Consider the following 25,235-nt stretch of genomic DNA (forward strand, 5'->3'; position numbering starts at 1 on the left):
TTACATCTCGGTTTTAAAACAAGCCCTTGCTTGCCTTCAGCACCAAGATGGTTAATGTTACTTCTCTATTTGAAAAGCTCAGAAAATTGCAGGATAATTTGTAAAGCGCATTAAAACATCAGCTTTTTAATATGGTAAGTGCTTCCCAGTTGGACATTAGGCTGGACTGATACTTAAGTAATACGCAACCATTACACTTTGTCTTTCTTGACAGCGTGTTGCTAGGAAAGTTTGTAGACATATTTAACTGCTTGACTACTGGAAAATATTGTTGAGCGGACTTGACAACCTACTCAGCATTTGCTGTATCCATGTTTTCCAGAACTCCCATCATGTATTTAATGCTTGGTTTTAGAAGTAACTATATAAAAATATTGTTAAAATAAAGGAAAAGGGAAAAATAAAATAAAAAAAAAGGGTCATGCTCATATGAACGCTTGTTCCCGATAACACAATTTTTGTTTTATTTCAACTGCACATGTGTAAACTTCATAAAAAAACAAAAACAGGATTTCTATTGGAACTTTTAGTTGATGTGGTGACAATGACCTACACTAGTTTTGTATTTATTGAGATGTACAGTAACATGAGATTATGGCTTGTTTCTGTGTTTTATCATAGAAACGATCAACATTTCTCTACAAATGTGCAATTATTATAAAATTCAATAAATGCAATAAGTATATTTCCTGGATATAGGGCTATACTGCAAATCACATGTTCTTGTTATGCTGTTCTTGGCAAAGGGTTGAAAGTTTATTATGTCCTGGTAAAAGTGCTTGCCTTGCTCCTCTGAATACGCTCTCATGTTCTCTTTGAATTTATCTAGATGGCATAAAGGGTATGGACTTTGAGTGACATTCTGCTGCCCATTGCAGCATAGTTAGAGTCTTTATCAGAGTCTGAACCAAGTGTGCATAGTTTTCAGCCTTGTCATTGCCTAAGAAGCCGCGAACCACTGAGACAAAACTGTCCAAGCCGCCTTCTGCTTCCTGCACTGTTCACTTGGGAAATGAGGTGCACATGATTTGTATTGCTCCCCAACAGGCAAACCATAGTATGCTTTGTAGGCCTCAAACATCTTAGTGGATGCTTTCACAGAGTGCTTTTTTGCTCTTGTCTTTATAAATTGGCCACAGACGTAGTAAAGTACACCTGCCAGATGTGTGCAACCTCTGGATGCCATCGAAATAAACTTAAGCTGTGTATACTAGTTCACTTATACTGTGTAGAACATCAAATGAGTTGGTTCGTTATCTTGCCGTGTGCACTTGTGGGGCAGTCGCAGAAAGTTCTATGCTAATGAAGTAGAAAAAGTATTGGAGTCCAAATACAGGTGTGCACACTTATCTGATGAAGGGAATTTTTTCCCCTGAAACGAGTAATATATGTGCTACTTTTAAATAAATTAATTTACTTTTCTTTGAGATTACATAGTCCCTGTGGGCACTGCTGACACTGTGGTACTCCAGTATTCTTTCTTCTTGATTTGCATTGCTCTCATGGGCTAGGGAGTATCCCATCTTCCTTGTCCCTGTCAGCCTTTCTGCAGCCCTTGAAGATGTACAGCATACCTTCCAGAACTGGGTTCTACAGACTGGGACCTCTTGATTCAAGGTGATACTCGATTTGCCACTGAATCCGTCTACCTATTTTTCTCTTTACAATAGTGGTATCACACAAGGTGCCACCTTTTGCCTCTTTCTTTCTTTCTTAACTTGTTACGTAGTATAATCGGCCTGTTTAAAAGGGCCAGTAATCAGATGGAAGCTGACTGTGGTGAAGTTAGGGCCAAAAAAATGATCCAGTAATTGTTTGTGTGGCCTGATTAGTTGAGCCTGTGTAAAGGGTCAGTAAACTAAAGCCAGTCAGAGAGATCAGCATTCATTATCCTGCTTCCATTAACTTGTGTAAAAGAGCTATGAGGCTATGTTTCAACAAAGTTTTTTTGGCTATGTTTTGGGCGATGAAACAGCCTAAACAGTTAAAAAAAAAAAAAAAATAACCAAAAGACAGTCCTATTTGTCCTAATTAATTCTATTGAATTCGGTGTAAAATTGGCCTTTTTTGTTCACATAGTTTAATTTTATGATCATAATTGTTACATCATCATCATTGATAAAACATTAAGTTTTAAAGGAGAAGTCCGGCCAAAAGTATTTTTTATTATGTTAGACAAATTCCTAATGTACATTAACCCTTTGAAGGGGTAGTTCACCCAAATTTTTTTTTCTTTCAAATCAACTGCTGCCATGAAGTGCCAGAGATTTGTAATTTACTTCTATTAAAAAATCTCAAGCCTTCCAGTACTTATCAGCTGCTGTATGCCCAACAGGAAGTTGTATTATTTCTAGTCTGGAGAGCAGGAGAGGTTTTCTATGGGGATTTGCTACTGCTCTGGACAGTTCCTGACATGGACAAAGGAGGCAACAGAGAGCACTTTGTCAGACAGGAAAGAAAACACCACTTCCTGCTGGACACACAGCAGCTGATAAGTACTGGAAGACTTAAGATTTTTTAATAGAAGTGAATTACAAATCTCTGGCACTTCATGGCACCAGTTGATTTGAAAGAAAAATTTTTTGGGTGGACTACCCCTTTAAGGACAGAGCCAATTTCGATTTTTGCGTTTTAGTTTTTTCCTCCTTGTGCTTAAAAGGCCATAGCACTTGCATTTTTCCACCTAGAAACCCACATGAGCCCTTATTTTTTGCGTCACTAATTGTACTTTGCAATGACAGGCTGAATTTTTGCATAAAGTACACTGCGAAGCCAGAAAAAAATTCAAAGTGTGGTGAAATTGAAAAAAAAAGGCATTTTGTTTATTTGGGGGAAATGTGTTTTTACGCCATTCGCCCTGGGGTAAAACTGACTTGTTATATATGTTCCTGAAGTCGTTACGATTAAAACGATATGTAACATGTATAACTTATATTGTATCTGATGGCCTGTAAAAAATTTAAACCATTGTCAACAAATATACGTCACTTAAAATCGCTCCATTCCCAGGGTTATAGCGCTTTTATCCTTTGGTCTATGGGGCTGTGTGAGGTGTCATTTTTTGCGCCATGATGTGATCTTTCTATCGGTACCTTGATTGCGCATATACGACTTTTTGATCGCTTTTTATTACAATTTTTCTGGATTTGATGCGACCAAAAATGCACAATTTTGCACTTTGGGATTTTTTTGCGCTGACGCCGTTTACCGTGCGAGATCAGGAATGTGATTAATTAATAGTTTGGGCGATTACGCACGCGGCGATAGCAAACATGTTTGTTTATTTATTTATTTACTTTTATTTATAACCTGGGAAAAGGGGGGTGATTCAGACTTTTATTAGGGGAGGGGGCTTTTTACTATTAACAACACTTTTTTTTTTACTTTTACACTTATACTAGAAGCCCCCCTAGGGGACTTCTAGTATAAGTGCTTTGATCTCTCATAGAGATCTCTGCAGCATAGATATGCTGCAGAGATCCATGAGATAGGCACTCGTTTGCTTTCGGCTGCTGCAGCCGGAAGTAAACGAGTGCCGAGCCGGGGACGGCGCCATCTTGGAGCGGTCCCCGGCCGGCTTCAGAAACGGAGATCGCTCCTCCGGGATAACATTCCGGAGGAGCGATCTCCTCCACTAGGCACCAGGGAACGGGTGAATCCGGTAATCGGATGCAGCTGTCATGTTTGACAGCTGCATCTGATTACTGTATTAGCGGGCACGGCGATCGGACCGTGCCCGCTAATATCTACGGTCCCGGGCTACACGCGGCACCCAGGACCGCCGCGGTTCAGAGCGGGGTCGCTGCGCGGCCCCGCTCTGAACTCCCTTACCGGCATCAGGGCGTAAATTTACGCCCGATGTCATTAAGGGGTTAATATTGGGAAATGCACATATACTGCTATTTCCCTTAATTTAATAAATCAAGCAGGCTTCAGATTCCCTAAAGAAACTGTGACGTCACGAATCAGGTTTAAATTTCTATGGAGTGTCCAGCAGGGGGCGAACTATATGTAGAAGTCTATGTAGTGTATTGTTTATGCAACTGTATGTAATGTATCACAGGGACATGGGGCATCTCCCTCTCTCCCTGTGCTGCCGATGACCAGGCTTGCACCAGGAGAGAGGGAGATAGATGGCACTGAGCAGGGAGGGAGAGAGGTGCACATACATCTAACTACCTCCCCCCTCCCTCCCTGCTTGGTGTGTGGGACACATACACACTATACTAATCCTAATACCATTATCTCATAGTATGAGCAGATGATGGTGGAGTAGTACCAAGCCGATCCCCATTACCATAACCACCCCACATTCCGCCAACCAGCATACATCCCTCCATGGTTATGGTGATGGGGATCGGCCTGGTACTACTCCCCCATCATCTGCTCATACTGTGAGCAGATGAGGGAGGAGTAGTACAGTGTGTATGTGTCCCACAAACCGAGCAGGGAGGGAGTTACACCTGATTTGTGGTGTCACGGTTTTTTAGGAAATCTGAAGCCTGATTGATCTACTAAATTAAGGGGTATAGCACTAATTGTGCATTTCCTATAATTATTTTACGTTAGGAATTTGTCTAACTTTCCTTATGTAATATTAAAAAATACATTTTGGCTGGAGTTGTCCTTTTAAGTTTCAAGCCTTTATTTATTTATTTTTTTTACTGATAACAAAAATGTTATTAGAAACTGGCCAAAATATGTTCCAAATGAAAATAGTTAATTTTGGGACTCACCTAAAAAAGTATTGCAAAAAAAAAAAAAAAAAAAAAAGCTCAATAAAGGTTTGACAATATCAGATGCTTTTTTGTCTTAATAACAGTTTGGTTCTAGCTCCAAAATGATCCTCAAAAACAGTGTGTGAACATAGCCTAAGAGTACAGAACTGTGATGCATCTGTACCTCTGCAGCAATCGCAAAATGGAAAATTGCTCATTATTATGTAGATGATACAGTATTTATATAGAAACTATAGAATACTGATGGAAATTGATTATTGAGCACCTGTATGTTAGTTTTACATGCATACAGTATTATAGCTTTGTAATAGAATTGGTTCCAGAGGACTGTAATATGTGCGTATAAGGACTTCCCTATACTCTTAAATATCATTAGATGTATGGTTGTGCCTGGTATTGCAGTGCAGCCCTGGTTAAAGGGGTAGTGCGGCGTTAAGCATTATTTTACTAAATAACACACATTCTTAAGTTATACAACTTTGTAATGTGTGTTATTTAAGTGAATGGCCTCTTTTCCCATGTCCTCCCCCTCCCCCCCACGCAAGACCCGGAAGTGTAATTCTGTATACTTAGGGAATCACTGTCAACCCTGGCGGCCATCTTGAGGCGATCATGTCATCTTCAGGAGGCCGGCCGGACCGCTTCAGCCCTTCTTCACGGCGGCCCCCTTCTGCGCGTCATCAGCTGCTCAGCCGTGATTGGCTGAGCATTGTTATGCATAGTTATGATTCCGTAAGTATATGGGGAAGAGGGCCATTCACTTAAATAACACACATTACAAAGTTGTATAACTTTGTAATGTGTGTTTTTTTGTGAAATAATGCTTTACGCCGCACTACCCCTTTAACCTCATGCATGGGCTATGCAGTAATAACACTCTGAGTCACACTTGTATGTAAGGGGTTGTGTTTGACAAAATAGTGAGGAGGCTGTCTTAGGGCAGCAGACCCCCACTAATACTATATCAACTGCCTACCCTAGAAACAGGCCTTTGATTAGAATTCTTGGAAAATCCATTTTATGTCTTCATTTCTGCAGTAAGTCGTGTCGTATGTATTGTACACAATATAAGAGGCCACATAAAAAGTTCATGTCCTTTCGAATATATTAATAAAAGATGTTAGTGTTTTTTCTTTCTTATCACACAGATTTTTGAAAATTGTTGTCGGTTTCCACATTTTGTGTATAAAGGAATTTTTAAGCTGATTGTTTCCTTTGGGAAGCTTTTCATAAAAGATTTATAACTGCATTAGTCCTCGGATAAACTATTCGACTTCCTTCTCTGTGATTCAGTTTACCTTCCTATGCTTATACAGTAGGTGTCTCTGAAGTAAAGTGAGCCCAGCATTTGGTAATATGTTTAAAGTCATGATGTGCCCCCTCTATTTAAAGATATTTTATGTGGATTTTTTCCATTTTCAAGAATCTGCTTTTTACCTTTGCTGACCTGCTGTTTTCAACAATCATTTTAGATATATGCTGGGAAATGGACTTAAAAGCACAGACTTAAAGACAGTGCCACTAGGAGAGACGGTGGTTTGAGTCCAGGTGCCAGCCGCTAGTGACCTTACAAAAAAATTTTTTGTCTTATTTTGTTTTTCAGTGCACTAAGGTTAAATTACAATTTTACAGTGGAACTGTTCATAATTAAGTTCTTTATATATTGAAAATTTAAACTAATCTGTGGAATAAAATTACAAGACTTATACTCTCATCTTCTGTTTTAAAAATATTTATTTTTCTTTAATGCTTAATTCTTATGGGTTTTATGATGTCCGAAACATCACCACAACATCAGAGACTGTGTTGGAGATTGCATGCGGACGTGGTTTTGCCCGCATGTGATGATTGGGACCTAGATCCATCCCTCCATGTATCGGAAAGGAAACTTCCAAGATGTGAAATGTCAGGAAGTTCCCTTTCTCTGCTCAACCCCCTTTAACTTATGACACAAAGTTGAGAAATAGCTATTTTTTTAGGTGGATGATGCTATGTAAAACTTTCATTTTATATTTGCATGAAGTAGGTGATTAGTTCATATGAATCCTTAGGGTTCTCCCTCTCTAAAGACACTTTCTGTGAGGAGTGTGCTCTAGCTGGTGCCGCAAACTCACTCCCTGAAAAATCCAATACTCCTCACTAAGTGATGTCACTTAGAGTATTAAACATTAGAGTATTAGGTGGTGTAACCTTTACATGACCAAGACAGGGGTTTATTCCCTACAAGTAAAGAACAAAGGTTCTTAATTGACCGCAAGCAGAAACCTTGAAAACCAAGAATTTAGGGATAAAACCTTGTGGATACCCAAACAGCTGTAGTCTGCAATTTTACTGCAGTCTGGTTATAAAATGCAGGCGCTCGCTTTTCTAAACACCAGTTTACAAGGGCATGCACCATCTTTTATCATTGAAGTACACCTTTATAATCCCTGATAGTTTTACATTCAGATGAAATACATATACTTTAGAGTGTTGCTGGGTTGTGGGAAGTGAGATGAGGCATATATTTAGCATAAAAGCAATTGAGGCTTAGTTTTAAATGGTGCCATCTGAGATATCGGTGCCAAACAAAATGTGTCTTCTAATACACTAGCATAGAAAATGGAGACATTCACATCCATTGAAACAGCTTTGATTTATTTATTTGAACTGTCTTTCTGAAAAAAGAAAGCAATGGAATAAAGGCTACAGTGAAAGTTATCTTCTTTTCCAGGTTGTTCTGGGTACAGAATAATTTATGACCAATCTCAGGCAATATGATTTTGGATTTGTCTAGAACACAGTGTAGAAAATGTTCTTACTGGCAGACATTTTACATTTACCAGAGGAATAAAATTTACATAGCTGCTTTCCTGCCAGGTTATACTGCCTAGAAATATATCTGGCTTTATATCCACAGTAGCTCCACATTTCCCTCAGCCAAGTGTTTATTTTCAGTAAAACAATGCACTAATGATCAGGTTCCTGCTTCCAGGGCAATACATTGTAGGTTGTGGCTATCACAGGCTTGTCACAAAGATTGTGTCCCTCATTCATACTGCATGTCACAAAGCTGCCTCTAGTCAATACATGATCTGCCGTCTCGCTCGCCGGATGTCGCCGTCTTATTGATACTGAAGATGTTAAGGTTAATATACATATTGCTTCTCGCTGCACTGAGGTTGTTCATTGCACAGCTGAGACAAGAATGAAATCATCCAGTTCAGAGCCCTTCTTGGTCCGAGATACATTTTCAATATCTCTCTCCTTTGTAGGTGGAATTTTAAGCAGCTGTGATATGTTGAGAAAATAGACCCGGCTTTTTTTTTTTTTTTTTTTTTGCAATAAACCTTCCCCCAAGTAAAATAAACCAAATAGGTTACATTGTGTTCCTGCAGTAGAAAGAATATAGATTTCAGGCAGTGTATCGTGTTATGCTTTTCTCTCCCCAATTTGTGGCTTTTATCACATACTGCGCCAAAGAAAGTCTCTGTTTACTGAACAAATGACATTTCCATTAAACAGTGTACATTTTGGTTTCCCTTTAGCTTAGGTGATTACTTATCTGGTGGATTTCAGTACACTATGAGATTAGTACATTATAGGGAGGGTGGATGGTGACGACCCCCCCCCCCCCTATTTTGGGAGGGATTAGCTCATTCTAATAATTTAGCATAAACATAAAAGGCTCAATGGATATCGGTTAACAGTAACCTGATGATTGGTACTTCTTATTCACAATAAACCGATCAAATCAGATTTTATGCAGTGTGTTGTATAGAATGGACTATTAGTTCTCTGAGTTGTCAGCTTCAAAAATACTGCTGAACAGAGGATGTATCAATCACCATGTACAGTATTAATCTTCTCATTCCACTAGCTCTATACCACTTATCAGATAAAGAAATAAACATCTGTCTATTTAATGTAAGTCTATGTTCACACGATTTAAAAACAGCAGGCGTATTTCATATAAATGGCCTCTGTTGTGCAAACAGCGGCTGTTATTTTTGAAACAGCACCCGTTATTTGCACAACAACGGCTGTTATGAAATACGGCTGTTGTTTTTACATGGTGTAAAAAAAAAAATAGTTAAACAACGTCTGTAGTTGCAGTTTTGCAACCATGGACGTTATTTAATGAAGTGCCCAAATACATTAATTAATATGGAGTCACGGCCGGAGTGTTAAAAAACAGAATACACTCTGGGATTCCAAGCAGCTGCATCAAATACTGACATCATTGAATAGCAGCCACACAAAACTGACAGTGCAGACAATATAAGGTGCGGCTCGGCTGTACTCTACATTGTCTGCTATGGGTAATGGGAATGCATTTGGGAGATTTTCAGCAGCCATGTAGGTGTAGTATGGGAGTTTCTGATCATAGTATATGTTAAAAAAATATTCTCTATGTTCTTTAATATGAAGTGATTGTTAACCAATGCTTCTCATGCTTTATTGTAGTAAATGAAGACAAAAGAAAAGATGAGAGTAGGGTTGTCCGGCTCTGCTTCTCAGTAGGCTACATTTCTGCTCTTATACCAGTAATAAATCTTTTGAGCTGGTGTGATGGTACAAGGTCATTGATGATGAACTGAAGTGGTGGTGAAGTTTTAATTAGCTTGGAGTGGACTAGTTTGATGAAGTCAGGAGCAGCGTCTATATAGTATATTGACTTTCCCGACTGTCTGACAAAATATAAATCCAGTTTCCAGTCATTCATTTTACTTGTATTCATAGTCATTTCATTGAATGAATATGTTTTCGATAACATTAGATGCTCATTAAAACAAATGGTGTTCTGCTCCCTTTCACCTCATTAAAAAATGCAATACAGTAGAAGTGAAATTAGATAACTGGGAAGCACTATGGGCCGCATACTCTCCTCAGGGAGAAGCAATGATCACAGTCAATAGACTATTCAGTTATTTGTAAATAAGCAGCAATGAATTGAAGCACTTGGGAAAATGTAATTTCGTCGCAGCTAAATGCAAAAAATGTCTCCTTTCAGGATTGTTTCTCTACTGTGCCATTTGTAGTGATTTTATGAGGTAGACAAAGTCGCTATAGCATACAGTTTGCTGCAATGATATATATTTACTAATTCTATAAATATTTGCAAACAGTAAGGGGAATTTACCAAAATTGTCTAATTTTTTGTGGAAACTTAATGTGTCACTGTCGTTATAAAAGTTTTGATCGGTCCGGGTCTAATGGTGTGTTTACACAGAGAGATTTATGTGACGGATTATTGAAGCCAAACCCAAGAATGGATTTGAGAAGAGAAGAAATCTCAATATTTCCTTTATGACCTGTTCCATGTTTAGGACCTGTTCACACTACGGAATTAGGGTCAAAATTCCGTGCCCAATCCTTTTTTTTATCTGTTTGAATAAGAGGGCTCGCGCCTCTCCACTCAAAGAATTCACATGTCAATTTTTTGAGCAGAGAGGCACTGAGAGCGGAGGCGCACTAACCCTCCCATTCAAACAGATAGAAAAAAGGATAAAGGGCAGGGGGATTCTGCAGGGAATTTCGACGCCAATTCCGTAGTGTGAAAAGGCCCTTTATAGTCTGTTCCTGTCAGGTTTAACACACTATTAGTGTTCAGACGCGTACAGATTAGGAGAATGAGCCGAGAGAAGACCGCTCTAAATGTTGTCCTCTCTTGATTCTCTCGGTCACATGATAGGTCGGGCTTTTAGTGTAATTCTATGGAGTCCAATTCTTTTTTTCTCACACAGCAGGGAGAAGATGCGCTGCAGCGCGGCCCTCTCCTTGCTCGTTCTCCCAATCGTTATGGCTCTGAACAGTCAGACCTGGACCGATCAACACTTTTGTCTCTATGGCATGTCAAAAGTTTTTTTTATATCGACAAATACACTTTAAGGGCCTATTACACGGAAAGATTACCATGAGAATTTTATTTTCCCGTGTGTAATATATTGTTCGAATTTAAGCAATAATCTGTTCATGTGTATGCAGGCAGTGATCAAATGACTAACAGAAATTAGTTTGTATGTCATTGATGGTTGTATGTAATTTACCGTTAATCCATGGAAACAATTAATTGCTTCTTCTAATAGGACCCTTAGACGGGTAGTCTTCAAATGCACCAGGTATACCACTATGCTTTACACTGCTTGATAAATCTGCTGTATGTCAAGACTAGCTAGTCTAGGTTTAGACCAACTATTAGTTTGTTTACTCTAAATGAGAATCGTATGATTTTATTTTATTTTTTTTAAGAGCAATCCACTTCTAATAGAGCCATCTTCTTTTTGTTAAAAACTATTTGTAGAAGGGGTTCGGAGGAATTTGGGAGCTCTGGGTTTCCCTGGGTTGCGCTAGCCCTACAGGTCGATCCACCTAATACATTCATGCTTTACGCCCTATTCCCGTTCCGTAACTCAAGCGTAAATCACCATCTGGCGCCTCACGCACATCCAGATACCAGACACACACTTTGCGAACTCTCCCTGTTCGCTGGCCAACACAAACAGGAAACTTCGCTGTGTCTGGACCCTCCAGTCGCTGTCATACACGTGACCCACCGACCACTGCCAGACACATACCCACGAAGCACGCACACAAAACTTGCTATGTTGGGACCCACCGTCTGTTGTCATACACGTGACCCACCGGCTGTTGTCATACACGTGACCCACCAGCCGCTGCCAGACACCCAAACACAACATACATACACAACTTTGTTGCCACCACCCTATCTGTTACATTACTGGGGAGACAGGGAACCCCAAAAGTGTTCCACTCGCAAGCAGACACACCCACACAGTAGAGAAAGCCACCTGGTCATATAGTATACGGTCATGCACTCTTCCTGGAGCTAACTAGGTTTGTTTTAGGGTATGCATTAAAATGGACAGTACTTTGTTACAAAACGTTGGTTAACAAAAGACATACAGAACACAGCCAACAATGAAAACAAAAAGGATAGAATAAGAAAGTTTAAATACTTAGCATAGAGATGCATTGTATAGGTTCTTCTTTCCAAGGGGATTTGGGATTAGAAAGTGGTACACAAACTAATTTGACTGGATCCCCAACTTTGTGACACTTACATGTTCCCTAGGTCTCACTTTTATGTAAGACCTAAAAGGGTTGGCCTGAGGGGCCTCACCTGACATTTCTGACTCAGCCCAGCCATTCTTCATAATTTATATCTTACTGTTCTGATTCCTAGCATATCAAACATTATATGCTCTGGACATTCAGAAGGTGAGATACCCCTTATGTAATGATGAGGACAGGTAGACAGGCCATATTTGGACTCCCTGTGATGTCCTCATCATACTGAATGCTTGGATATCGGTTCTATATGATTTATTTGAAGGAAATTATGGAAGATTTATTATTCCTATTCCTGTTTTTTTTTTTTTTTTTTTAAAGAGAACCCCCCCCCCACCCCCGCTGCTGGCATGAAGTCAGTAAGCCTGCCTTAGAGGTGCGATCTCAACACTCTAGCCACAATCTAATCCACCGACTCCTTTGCAGCTCCATGCTTATTGCCCCTTGCCAAGAACCTTTTGGTCTTTTTCAAAGCGTAAACAGACGGCCTGACTCCAAGATAGTCAATAATTGCATATGATTAACTTGGATCAGCTATGGTGCTGCACTAAATGCTATTACATTGAATCTATAAAATATCCACTGCACAAAGACATATAAAACACACCACATATAATACCACTTCACATATTCATGAATAGGGACAGGGCTGTCCCTATTCCTCACAGAGGGGTCTCTGGTATTAGGTTTAAAGATGTAATGAATGAGTGTCTAAAAATAGAATACTAGTATTGCTTTTCATTTGTGACTTACTTTATTTATGCTTTTGCTTATAGGATGGTCGTCTGAGAGTCAATGATCAGCTTGTTGCTGTGAATGGGGAAAGCTTGCTTGGCAAATCAAACCGAGAAGCCATGGAAACGTTGCGGAGGTCCATGTCAATGGAGGGCAACATTCGAGGGATGATCCAGCTGGTTGTTTTGCGCAAACTGGATAACCAAATAGATGTAAGTGCTTGACTGGTTTAGAGGATAAAATTATAATAGAATATATTTTATATGTACCAAAAATTGGAAAAAAGGAGAAAAAATGGTTCCATAAGACCCTCATAGGATATGTTGACTTGGAAATCATCTGCTAGGTATTGGTTGTTGTATTCACTCAGAACTTATGGTTTTGCAGTGCCACAAGGCACATATCCCCTCCCCAGTACAGCGGGCACTGATACCTCCAATATAAAGTCTGTATGACATCTCTGCATTCACTTACCCATTCGTCAGCACTATGTCCTCTTCACAATTGCAACATTTGCCAAACTACCAGAAAGTCCTTACAGCTTCTGTTCTTTGTGTTGTATGAGAGGAAACAAGCTACTATGTGTCATTAGGCCCCGTTCCCACTGAGGAAAGGTAGCGGAATGGGAGTCTATGGGAGGCGCGCGCTCCTGCCCTGTCCACGCTGAAGAATGAACATGTTCATTCTTCAGCGCGTACAGAGCAGGAGCGTGCGCCTCCCATAGAATCCCATTATGAGCGGGAGGCTAACGGCATTCCGCAGCAGACAATTCCGTTGCGGAATTCCGCTACCTTTCCTCAGTGGGAACGGGGCCTTACTAAGAACAGTTGTGAAAGCCATGGACAGGACCTATGGACCGTACAGATCTATGCCGAAACTGTGAAGACGACATGGTGCTTTCTATTGGGTAAGATTGTTCTCTTCTGTAGGAGAACGATGATACAGGGTGGGTGAAAGTTTATACTGATACTTCTGGGGAGGAGCTAGGTATAGGGGGAGGGATGATACAAGAAAAGTGTACTAATATTGTGAGAAAGGGATGATATCAGATGAGAAAGAAGATACTGGGATACCTGGAGTACAATGATACTTAGGTGGATAAAGAAGATATAATACCTGAAGATACCTTAAGAGATCTTGCAAATGCATGTGTGAGGAGTTACTATGCTTTACTGCGATGGGGTGAACCCACTGGGGGTAGTAGTAGTTAGTTAGTGGTAGGTCGTACCCGGGTAGCCACTTGCCAGATGTTCGGTCACGGTTATGGCACGAGGGGAGGTGACTAACCCACGGGAACCTGACCATGCGGGGCCCCAACAATTCTTTGTTGTCCTTAGTCGAGGCACCAATAGCTAGACCAATGCCAGGGTTCAGAAACAACGGTAGTTGTACGTTTATTAATACGGTGGTTGTCAATAGCAACAGTCTCTTTGGATGCAACCAGGATTGAGGCAAACTTAAGTACAACTGAGAGGAATGGATGATGCTGCAATAGGCGGTGGTGTGGTAGCGTTACTATAAGTGAGAGGGAACTGGATGATGGGGGTAGTAGTCCTGGAGAATGATACTGGGTAGGACAGACTGAATAGGATACTTGCTGTTGGTAATGATGAAATGACTATGACTGAAAACGACACCCAGATCTTCAATAAATATGACAGGTTGAGAGTCAGGATGATCCGGACTGGACTGGAATACTTCTGAATAACAAATAGAGAGGATACCACGGAGTTGTGGCGTTTTCCTGAGGAACAACAGAATACACATCCTCCTCCCTTGAAGGTAGAGAGGAGTCTGAGGTAAACTGGGTGTGTCTAACTGACCCCAGCCAAAGTTCGACGGCTATTGGGCTTACTATGGCAGCCGGGGAGATCATGTGACACCAGGCCAACTGCATCATCACACCATTAAATAACAGGCAAATAAACATACATAGCGTAATACCAGACTTGAACACTGGGGGGTTACATAATATAAGCAGTTTGCAGTGGCCATTATACTTTCCAGAACAGGGACAGTAGGAACACAAATAAATACAGATGCAGACATACAATTAGGAGAAAATCTGCCACTGCCACTGCATTACGAATTATTGTGTCTGAAGCTAAAAGGACAGCAGATGCACAAAATCACAATAGTGCTTAGCACTAGAAGCTGGGCTTCATCTTTCAATCTAGGTGTGGAGATGGTATTTGACCTGAGACACTACAGGGCCTTAGCAAGACCTCCCTGACACTTCAAATAGAAAAAGAAAAAAACAAGGGCACCAGCGCCTCGTGTCTTACCGAGATGACACTAGAATGGGGGGAGTGGGTGATTCCACTCACCTTTGTGCCCCTTGGGCTGTAGGCATATCACCTCTCTGGGGTAGCTGTAAGTCCGTGAGGATAGGGCAGTAAGCAGGTGGCTAAGATCCGGGACTGTAAAGCCGAAAATACCGTGGACAGGATACTCCCAACGACAGGAGGTAAATAGGTCTCCCTTCATCAGAACAGTGCAATGTTGCACTGTTCTGATGAAGGGAGACCTATTTACCTCCTGATACGCGTAAACTCTGTGCTGTGATTATAAATTATCTATGTAACGTTTTTATGGTGCACATTTGGATTCTTATTGGGACAGCGCTGTATCTAGTACCATTTTTTTCTCGTATTTTGTTCTCCCTGACACTTGTAAGCTTTAAAAATCAGTTTTGTTTTAGAACCCAATCATCTGATGAAATCAAGTAGAACCTTTTTACTACTTATGCAGTATATTGCCTAAAAGAACTAAAATAAAAATTAGCTGAATTTCTTCAATGTGTTATGTATGGGCTGTAGTTAAAAATGGTCACCAGGTGCTGAGGGCATATCATGTCCTTCACAGCAGTCACTCTTGAAAGTCGATTGCTATCTCCTTTGGCACAAGATATCTCTCATTGAGACTTGATGGATCTGGTATTTGACTTGCATTATAGTCATATTTACATGTCATAGAGCTAAACATAGCCCCTATTCACATTCAGGGGATGAAATATCATCCTTGTTTACCTACTGAATGTGAACGTGCTGAATGGTTTAATGAGAGTCAGCAACTGTATTCACCTTCAGCCATTTCCTACTAGCTTTCCTGTACTGTAGTTTACGGACTACAATGCTGATTCTAGGCTTTTCCTACATTGGCCCCTTCTTCACAATCACATTTTTTTTTTTAAGCTGTATGGCACATAACACGGTTTTTGTTATATTTTCTTTTCATTTTTGCACTTGTGGTTTAAATTTGGGGCTATGTTCACAAATTCATTTATTCTAATAATGTACTACATTAAAGTTTATAGAAAAACAGTTGTCTAATTCCGCATTGTATTTATTTATTTTTTTACGTTCACACATTGACATTTTCCCATAGAATATGTTTTACACTTATTGTGCTGTCAGATTTAGCTTCTATTTAAAGATAAGGCTATGAAGAAAAATGCTTGAAAACACCATCAAACTTTTTATATAAACCTTATAGTCACAGCATTTTTGAGTGAAAAATGACACCCAAAATGCTGTTTGCAAAAACAGTCTTTAAAAGCTATAAAAGAATTGAAGCTCTGTTCCAGTCAGAGGCATCTAGAAAAAAACATGGTTCCACCTAGACATGACAAAAGGTGACATGAAAGGATTGTGAGATGGACCCCCTCACCATTTAAATTAAGTGGCCTCAGTGCTTCGTAGAGCTCCTGAACGTATAGTCCATTTATGTTTTCTTGGTGACATCATATCTATGATTATGGAAATATTGGCACAAAAGCAAAATATAGACTGTTTGATGCAACAATCACTTACATTCTAACATAGTTATAAGGGCCCAGTGTTTGTGTGCAAACTTATGACTGATTAACAAGAGACATATGATTTAGGTGTGTCAGCTATAATTCATTGTTTAACCGCTTAAAGACCAGGGGCGTATATTTACGCCCCCGCAGCCTGGGCCTTGGTGCAAGAGGGCATAATGTACACTTCATCCGGGTACCAGGCTATGAAGCGAACTCAGGAGCTGAGCCCGCTTCATAGCGGGTGAGGACCGGCTGCTATCAGCAGCCAGGCCCTCACCCTTAATGGCGGGCAGCCACAAGATCGCAGCAGCCCGCCATTAACCCCTTAAACACTTCAATCGCGCCGCGACCACTGCGTTTAAGTGTAAGTGACAGCATATCCTGTCACTTACTGATGGGGATCCCCGCAGCCTGTCTGTGGGGGTCCCGATCGCATGGCCAGGCTCTATCAGAAGATCGCAGATAACACTGATCCCTGATAACACTGATGCAATTTCACCCCATAAATGATATTTTGGGGGTTCTGTCATTAATTTAGATTGAAAGGTGCCATTACAAACTACACCTGTTCCTGAAAAAAGCAAGACCAAACATGGCCCAGTAGCTGGAAAAATAAAAGAGTTATAGCTCTTAGAAGATGCGGAGGAAAAAACAAAAATGCAACCCGGTCCTTAAGGTCATTTTAGGCTCTGTCCTTAAGGGGTTAAATTGCAGACACTGTTAGCTGATAGGTTAAGGAGTGATCATTTGTATGTATAGTACAGGAATGATATAAGTAAGCAGAGCTCCGATCGAAAAAAAGCGGTCAATCAAGTAGGGCTAGGGATAGGAGGGTGAGCTAGGAGTTGTTTAGGTCCTCAACACTTCAGGAGCTTGGGAAAGCCTGTTTGACACTTTGCACATAAAAGCATTTTGCTATGTTATGGAAGCACAGATGGGTATATGAAAGGTACCTTGTGTTTTCTTGCCCTAGCAGCTATCTAAGAATGTCAGCAGTTTGGAATCCGAATGGTAGCTGACCGATTCACTTTAACATCATTACATATAGTCTTCTCTTAAAATCTCAGTTCTGATAGAAGATAAGTCATTTAGCCAATCTAAGCTAAATGGAAACCTCACTTTCCAGCATCAAGCTCCCATTATGCCCAGTATGCTGGCTGCAGAAGTTGCCTTGGGCCATACCACTTCAAATGCAAAGGGCCATAATTCATTCTTTTTATCCCACTTTTAGATGTTAAATCTACTGGACTGTGCAGAGAATGACAGACAAAAAAATTATTGTGCAGAGCCTACACAATCTATGAGATGACTGCCTTTTATTACAGTTTATCATAAGTCCCCTCCGGCTTTGTTAGGAGTTGGTTGTATATTGAGAAACAGACAGATTTTTGGCAAGAAACGGGTAGTAGCTAAATCAAACATCTAGCTCTATTCTAAAAGTGATCCATAAAAATGATCATACTTGTTTGTGGTATATAGGAGAACTTGTTAGGGGCATTCATCCATCATGTTCCCTGTTTTACAGTATTATTTGTATGATCAAATATGCAAACAAATTAGCTTTGTGTGTCACTGTAGACATCTTCCATATGGCATGCAGTGTGCAGCTCGGCTGGCTGAATTGTAATATTTCTCTGCTTTAAATTCGGCATCATCATTCTCATCATCTGAATGCTATTCTATAAATCTAAAACGTGCACCTTTTATATACAACAGAAATGACAGATGAGTCTGATAAACCCATATACACTTTATGATCCACACATAGGTAGGTAAGGCACATAAATATGAGCAAGATTTAATAGCACTGGGATAGTTCCATCCATTTTTACTGGGGAATGATTCATGAAGCTGGAGTTCTATTGACGGCTAAACTCATAAGTGGAGTAGTGGAGCAAGGGAGCACAGATCATGAATACATGCTGAGAAGACTTGCATTATATATTTTTGATGTGTATGTATAAATGTGTGCTCAGTGAAGTACACAGTCAGACGCCATAGATGGTATGGCACTTTTAGTTGAAATGTTCATGCCTGGCTATTTTCCATCACAGCTAAGATCCAGGAAAGGGCACGGTATTATTAATGTGCAATGTTGCACCTGTCCGGTGTGCTAGTGCTAATAAGATCATGTTCCATCAGAAGACTAAGACTGTGTTCTACAGACCAGACCCCGAAACTCCCAGCATCATTGTTCATTATTATGCCATGAGCTACGAAAGAGTAAAATTTTCACGCTACTTTACTGACTGTGTACAAGTGGTAGCATGCGGGGACAAGCAGCGGAATCCGTGTTCATTCTTTGGGCAGACGGCAAAATCTTCCTGACCATAGCATGAAGTCTATGGGACTGGCGGAGAGTGAAGTGGGAGCGAGCAGTGGAATCCACGGGATGTTCTCTGCACGGATTCCGTAGTCTGAACACACTTTTACTCCTGCAGCTTGATTAATTGAGTCAAAGTGTAAAGCAGACTGCAGTTGTTTCCCATCACTTTTTGGACTTCTTAGTTTGAAAGGTAGGGTTTACATAAAGTTTAGGTTTGTCCTGTCACTACACTATAGCCATGCTAGTAAACAAGTGAATGGGGACCATTCACTTGTTTACAATGCTAGTAAACAAGTGAATGGTCTTTTTTTGCTACACAGAATGGGAAGCAGGTGAGCAAATGTATCAGGCCACCTTATTTAACAATGGTGTGCCTATAGTGGAGCCAATGTACAATTCTCCTGATTATAAGACTTTTATTACCATATACATTCATTATACTTAACATGAAGCTTCAGAACACTGGTTTAAAAAATGACAAAGTGCTGTCTGAGCTTGTGACCAGCTCTGGTCAGACACCTCCATATTTTCTTTCCCTGAATCATCGTCTGATATTACCCTTATTTATTGTTTAGCAGAATCTGGATGATGCAGATTTACATTATACTTCTCTTTAATTTGTAGCTGGTTTTAGTCATATGACAACCAGATCTCTGTGAATTAATAGGGAGGGAGGGGTTGCTATGCCACAGAAGACAGAAAGCCAATAAATCATTTAGATTTCACATCAGCCTTGGTGATTTGAATACCACGGTCCACCAAATCGAAGAGCCTTACTTAAACAGTCAACATGTATTTTTTCTTCATGAATCATGACTCTACAGCTACCATATAAATACTGCTCAGATGCATTCTCCTAGTGCATGTATAATGAAGCTGAGATGGAATGAAACTCTTCTTAAACCGAAATTAATTTTTATATGGTGTGCTGGATGTTCAATTGTAATTCCATTTAAAAATGAGAGTCGGTCCCGTTCAGCCCCACCCTTTGCAAAAATCCGTCTTTTTAATGCATGGCATCACTAGATGAACAGAATATCTTTAAGCAATCCATTATCTTTTTATTGGCTTAGACACTAATGGAAGCCTCCATGACAGCTATGTTTTACAAGCTGAATACTTTAATTAGGCCGGTTGCTGATCAGTTGTTGGGATATCGATTGTGACATTTATCAAGGGGGGCAAAAGCTTTTTTTCTGATTTCCTGTGTATTGTTTGTTCATTCACAAGTCTTCACAATACTTTTACACATATATTTAATATCTGCTAAAAATTCTGACTTAATGTTTACTTAATTTCCGATATAGTAATAAAAGGGATTGTCTTTTAATCTAGTGGAAACCCCATATACAGTATATGAAACTAATACTAAAGATATATATTTTTTTCCATCCGTTATCCAATGGAGGCAGGCAGATGACATATTAGTGCATGTGAATGCAATATCCCTGCACCAAGGCTGCATCAGTGCACTTATAATCATCACCATCATCATCCTCACTGACACATGCTATGTAACTGTATACTGCGAAAGAAGATATGTTGGCATAGTATGGTGGCAAATGCAATAACTTGGATATTTAGTAATAGAAAATGCTGTCTGTGTTGCTTTTTAACACGTTAAATGCATGGCACACTGGTTTATAGGCGTACAATAGCAACATTTTTCACACAAGCCTCTTGCCATTTTCACCTGTATTTAAATCTGCTCATGGCATAGCGGGAATGACTTCCTGCAGTCCGACACATTTACTGTAATTTACACTAGAAAATTGGATTTCAAATTACACAGCGTAGACAGCCAACATTGTGGCAAATTTATCAAAAAGCACACATCTTTTAATAAATATGCACAACGTTTGTTTGGGAACATCACTGTCACTTTTTCAGATTCTGTCAAAAAGGAAAACTGAAATATACCAACAGCTTTCTACTGGTAACAAAGTTCGGTCTTTCTTCTTTTGTATCCTTTTGTCCATGTATCCTTTTCTTTACTATCCTGGAAAAACTAATAGTTTTTACTAATCCTGGAAAACATTATTTCAAGAAACAGACTGAACATAGTCACTAGTAGAAGACTACATTCTGTGTTTTATTGTCAATAGGTGCATTACGGAATACCTTGGTATCCCTTTTTGCCAGTATTCCCAGACATTTTTTGAATGAGGCCTTACTTCAGCACATCTTTGCATTTAGACTAACTTCACATCACAAACCAGCCTTTCGCTTGCAGTACTTGTAGCGTATCTTGCGTATCCACTAGGGATGGTCCGAACCTGCCGAGGCAATGATTCCCGCTGTCTGCCCGCTCCGTGGAGAGGGTGTATACAGCGGGAGGACCACCTGGAAAACTGGGATACAGCCATAGCCATAGGCTATATCCGAGTTTTCCAGACTGTCCTCCTGCTGTATCCACCCGCTGCACGGAACGGCCAGACGGCGGGAATCTGATGCCGAGTGTTCGGGTTCATACAAACCCGAACCGCGGCAGGTTCGGAACATCCTTAGTATCGACCACTGGGTACATTGACATTTACCACAGCTTACAGCTGTACCATATATTAATTTCAATGGCTGGGAAGTGGGGTGGCTGGTGAAAAGTGTGGGGTCCCCACTGACCACTTTTACCATCTGTGATAGGACCCAACCATTTTTGTGTTTGACCACCTGTTATATTATTTCTTTGTTCTATTGTAGGTTTCTACCACATACCATGTTGGGGGTTGGTATATTGAGTGCCTTGCTTCTACCTTAGCATGGCTAGGCATTTTTTGCTGTTTAATTGTTTATAACTTTGTCATGTTTTTGCATTTAGAGCAGTTTTTTCATATCTGAGCTGTATCATGTTTTATAGGCATTTTTTTTAAGGATTTTTTTTTATGTGCACCTGTTGTATATGTGTGAGTTTTTCCCTTTTCTGTAGTGTTAAAATATCTAAAATACTTTTTATTAGCTCCTAGAATAGTTATAGACTGTTTCATGGTAAGTTATGCATTACAATCCTCACCACCATTATGACGAACAATTTTACTATTGTGGTATTGTTGTTCAGAGTTGTGGTAAAGTTAAAGGGGTATTCCAATGAAACATAACTTTTCTTATTTTGCTGCCTTATGTTGAGACTAACAACTCATTCCATACTTGTTATTATCCTTTCAGTCTACTTCTCCCAGTTCTGAGCTGCTTCTTTCTGCTAAAGACATTATGTGTGAGGTTTTCTCTCCATCTCCCTCTCCTCCCCCCTCCAATTTGTGACTGATCTAAATAGGTCCCTGTCTGCAACTTGGTAGCTTCTCTGTAATGGTGGGAGGGTTAATCTGAGGCCAAGTTGCTGGTGAACTCGCTGTGATTAATCCTCCCGGCATAACAAAGTTGCAATGAAGTTGCTGAAAGAGACTTGTTTACATCAGTCTAGAAAGGGGGGGGGGGGGGGGGGGGGGCAGGGGGAGATGGAGAGAAAAGCTCACACACATTTTTTTTGTGTCTTCAGCAGAAAGCAGCAGAATCAGAACTGGGAGAATGAGACTGAATAGATAATAACAAGTATGGTATAAGTATGGGATTGTTAGTCTCACCTTGGGCAGCAACATATAAAAACTTATGTTTGAGCAGAATACCCCTTTAAAGTTCAACTTTTGTAGGCATTATGGAGCAGTCTTTATTTATATGTAGAAGCTTTGTGTGTTTACTTGGGGTTCTGCTCTGATTTGGGTTTTAACTACATAAGTTCAGTAACCCGGTGGTTCTCCCAGGGCTCATATACATCCATAGAATATTTTTCAGTTTCCTCTGACAAACTAGACCTGCTCTTTATTTCCATTTATGGATGCATTAATTCTAGTAACCGGAATGTCTGCTGTTTGCTTACTTCTAAAAAATTTATTTTTTTTTTTTAATAAAGATGATTCATTTCTTACTTGTTTTGGCCAGAGGCAAATTTTTTTTAGAAAAGGTCCTCTTAAGACTTAGATTTGTAGTTTTATAACAAGTGAAGTTCCATTGTTCAGCCCCTTCATAAAATCTTCACTCAAAGGGAAAAGAAAAAGGCTACACTGTTTACACTGAAGCTAAAATTGAGATTTTCTTGCATGTTTTGTAAAACCCTAATTTTTACCTAAAGCAAGGCTATGTTATTTCTGGCTGTTGCTGGTCATGAGTATCACAATACAGTCACATTCCTGGACTCCGCTAAACCCTTTATGTATTTACTCTACTGGTATTAATCCCTCCAGTGATATGCACAGTGGAAGATTACAAAGCATCATTGTACAAGCAGCTGCTGTTCGTTACACAAGACTAACAAGTAACCATATTGAAGACAAAATAGTCTGACCTTGTGTCTAGTCACCTACCTACCATGGTAATAGTCATCACCTGCCATGGATAGTCTCCTAATAATGATTGTACTCTAGTAAACAATTATTACTATTATTTATTCTTAAAGCAAACGTACCAGCAAAAATTTTAACATCAATAGACCGGCGCCGGTATGGGGATGTCGGTTAGAGATGAGCGTATGAACTTGAACTCTCGGCTTCTGATTACCGCTGTCTGCCCGCTCCATGGAGAGGGTGGATACAGCCTGAGGACCGCCTGGAAAACTGAAAATACAGCCTATGGCTATGGCTGTATCCCAGTTTTCCAGGTGGTCCTCAGGCTGTATCCACCCTCTCCACGAAATGGGCAGACAGCGGGAATCAGAAGCCGAGAGTTCAGGTTCATACGAACCCGAACCTCGGGCGGTTCGCTCATCTCTAATGTCAGTGCCATGGTCCTTTTTTTTTAACCATGGCCTGGTTCCCATTGCCTAAAGCCGGTCTATACCTAGTCACCAACCTGGCCTGAAACACTGGAGGGGGGACAGCCCCCCCCCCCCGATGTGATGTTCTGATTCCAATGGAGCCGTCACAGAGGGGAGGTATTTTTTCACCCACTGGTGGTGCGCCAGCCCGCCTCTAGTGCTTCAGGCCAGGTTGGTGACCGGGAATAGACCAGCGCTGTACATGGAAACCAGGCTGCAGTTCAAAAAAGGACCGCGATACTAGCATAATCGAGCTGGCACCGGTCTATCGATGTAAAAATATTAAAGCGATGTACCTGCTGGTACATTTGCTTTAAAGTGCTCTTGATTCTAGAGCGCCGTTCATATGATAAAGGTTTAACATACAGAATATAACAAAAAATTTCAAATTGGTACATAGGGAGAGGGGATCTTGCTCACAAAGGCTTAAGCCTCATCCTTCAAACAAGTTTACTTTTATTGTCTTATCAGATAGTATTTACACTCATGTACAGTAGGTATAAAGTAATAATATAGATCTTGAATAGAAAACACACTTTCTTGAAAAATACATAGATAGTATACTATAACTATTGCAGGCATCAGAAATAGGTGCATGACTTTGTGGTTAGCTCTCTATTTGCTCTCTATTAGCTCTTCTACATCACATCTGTACTAGACATTAAACAATGTATCAGTTCCAGTGTGTTCTTCTAGGTCCGATATAGGCTTCATGCTAACCAGCAGTGTTATAACACAGTAAGCTCATTGCTACCTAACCCCGTGTTTTGGTTGATAAGACTTTCATTTAACGTTGCAGAATAAACACTGGTTTGTTTCAGCAACCTATTAAACTGTACAATACATTTTCTTTTTTACCCAAATGGATCAGCAGCAACCAAGAACCATAAATCTAAGTCAAAACAAAAACTATACAAGGACGTCTGTGTGAAGAAGGATAATGATATCAATTTTAGCATCTTGTGTGTATAATTGAGAAAATCTGCATATAAAACTGCCAAACACAAGAGTTGGAAAGTGGATATTTTGCATGGCCCTGAGGCTGCTCTACTTTTGAGAGAACATATTGAATTTAGATCTGTGGAAGCGGGAGCTCAGCTGCTTTGGACAACTGGTATTGGTTGTGTTTTGAAGCCGACGCTGTAGGCTCTTCTTCCAGATGGAGATAGGTTTCTGATGTGCAATACAACCAGTTATAGGCATATAAATGCACAATGCTCAAATCATTGGCTGAGTTGAGAATTCTGGAAGGGGAGAAAACAAAGGAAAAAAAAAACAATAAACAGTTCCGGAAGCATAAAGGTTTTCCAGCCTGTAACTTTGTAAATCGCTGGCGAACACTTAGGTAGTAGATCTGAAGCAAGGGCACCAAAGAAACGTTTTCCTATCAGGTGATTTAAATTTTTGCTTGCATGGCCCATTTTTATGTGTGGAATAGTAGATGATTTATAAATTCTAGAAATGTGGTATTAATGTTTTGTTTTTTGTTTTTCATTTAAGGGATATTCAGACCTTGTATTGAGAAGTAACCTGGAAAATCCTACTATAGAATATTATGGCTTGCAAGACAAAATAAAAGGTACTGTGATTTTGTTAAAATTAAATATTTGGTTGTTATCTTTATGTATGGTGATTGTGATGAAGTAGTGTTCTATGGTGCAAATATGAGATTATTGTATGTTACTTTTGCATGGAACAAGTATGGTTATCTGAACAGATCTTATCCTATGTACATTATGTCTGTTTATAGTATTATTTATC

The 25,235-nt window shown here is 40.0% G+C and overlaps 1 protein-coding gene across 6 annotated transcripts in view; it reads left to right on the top strand.

Annotated features, from left to right (window-relative positions):
• The window catches only part of PARD3B (par-3 family cell polarity regulator beta), a 926,479-nt gene that overhangs the window by 303,512 nt on the left and 597,732 nt on the right, over positions 1-25,235 (top strand). For all 6 annotated transcript variants that reach the window (XM_069983415.1, XM_069983416.1, XM_069983417.1 and 3 more), the window contains 2 exons: positions 12,587-12,757; positions 24,975-25,053. In XM_069983415.1, the coding sequence (XP_069839516.1) occupies positions 12,587-12,757; positions 24,975-25,053 (250 nt within the window). The remainder of the gene's footprint in view (positions 1-12,586; positions 12,758-24,974; positions 25,054-25,235) is intronic.

Source organism: Dendropsophus ebraccatus, chromosome 9, assembly GCF_027789765.1.
Source record: "Dendropsophus ebraccatus isolate aDenEbr1 chromosome 9, aDenEbr1.pat, whole genome shotgun sequence".
Taxonomy (NCBI): domain Eukaryota; kingdom Metazoa; phylum Chordata; class Amphibia; order Anura; family Hylidae; genus Dendropsophus; species Dendropsophus ebraccatus.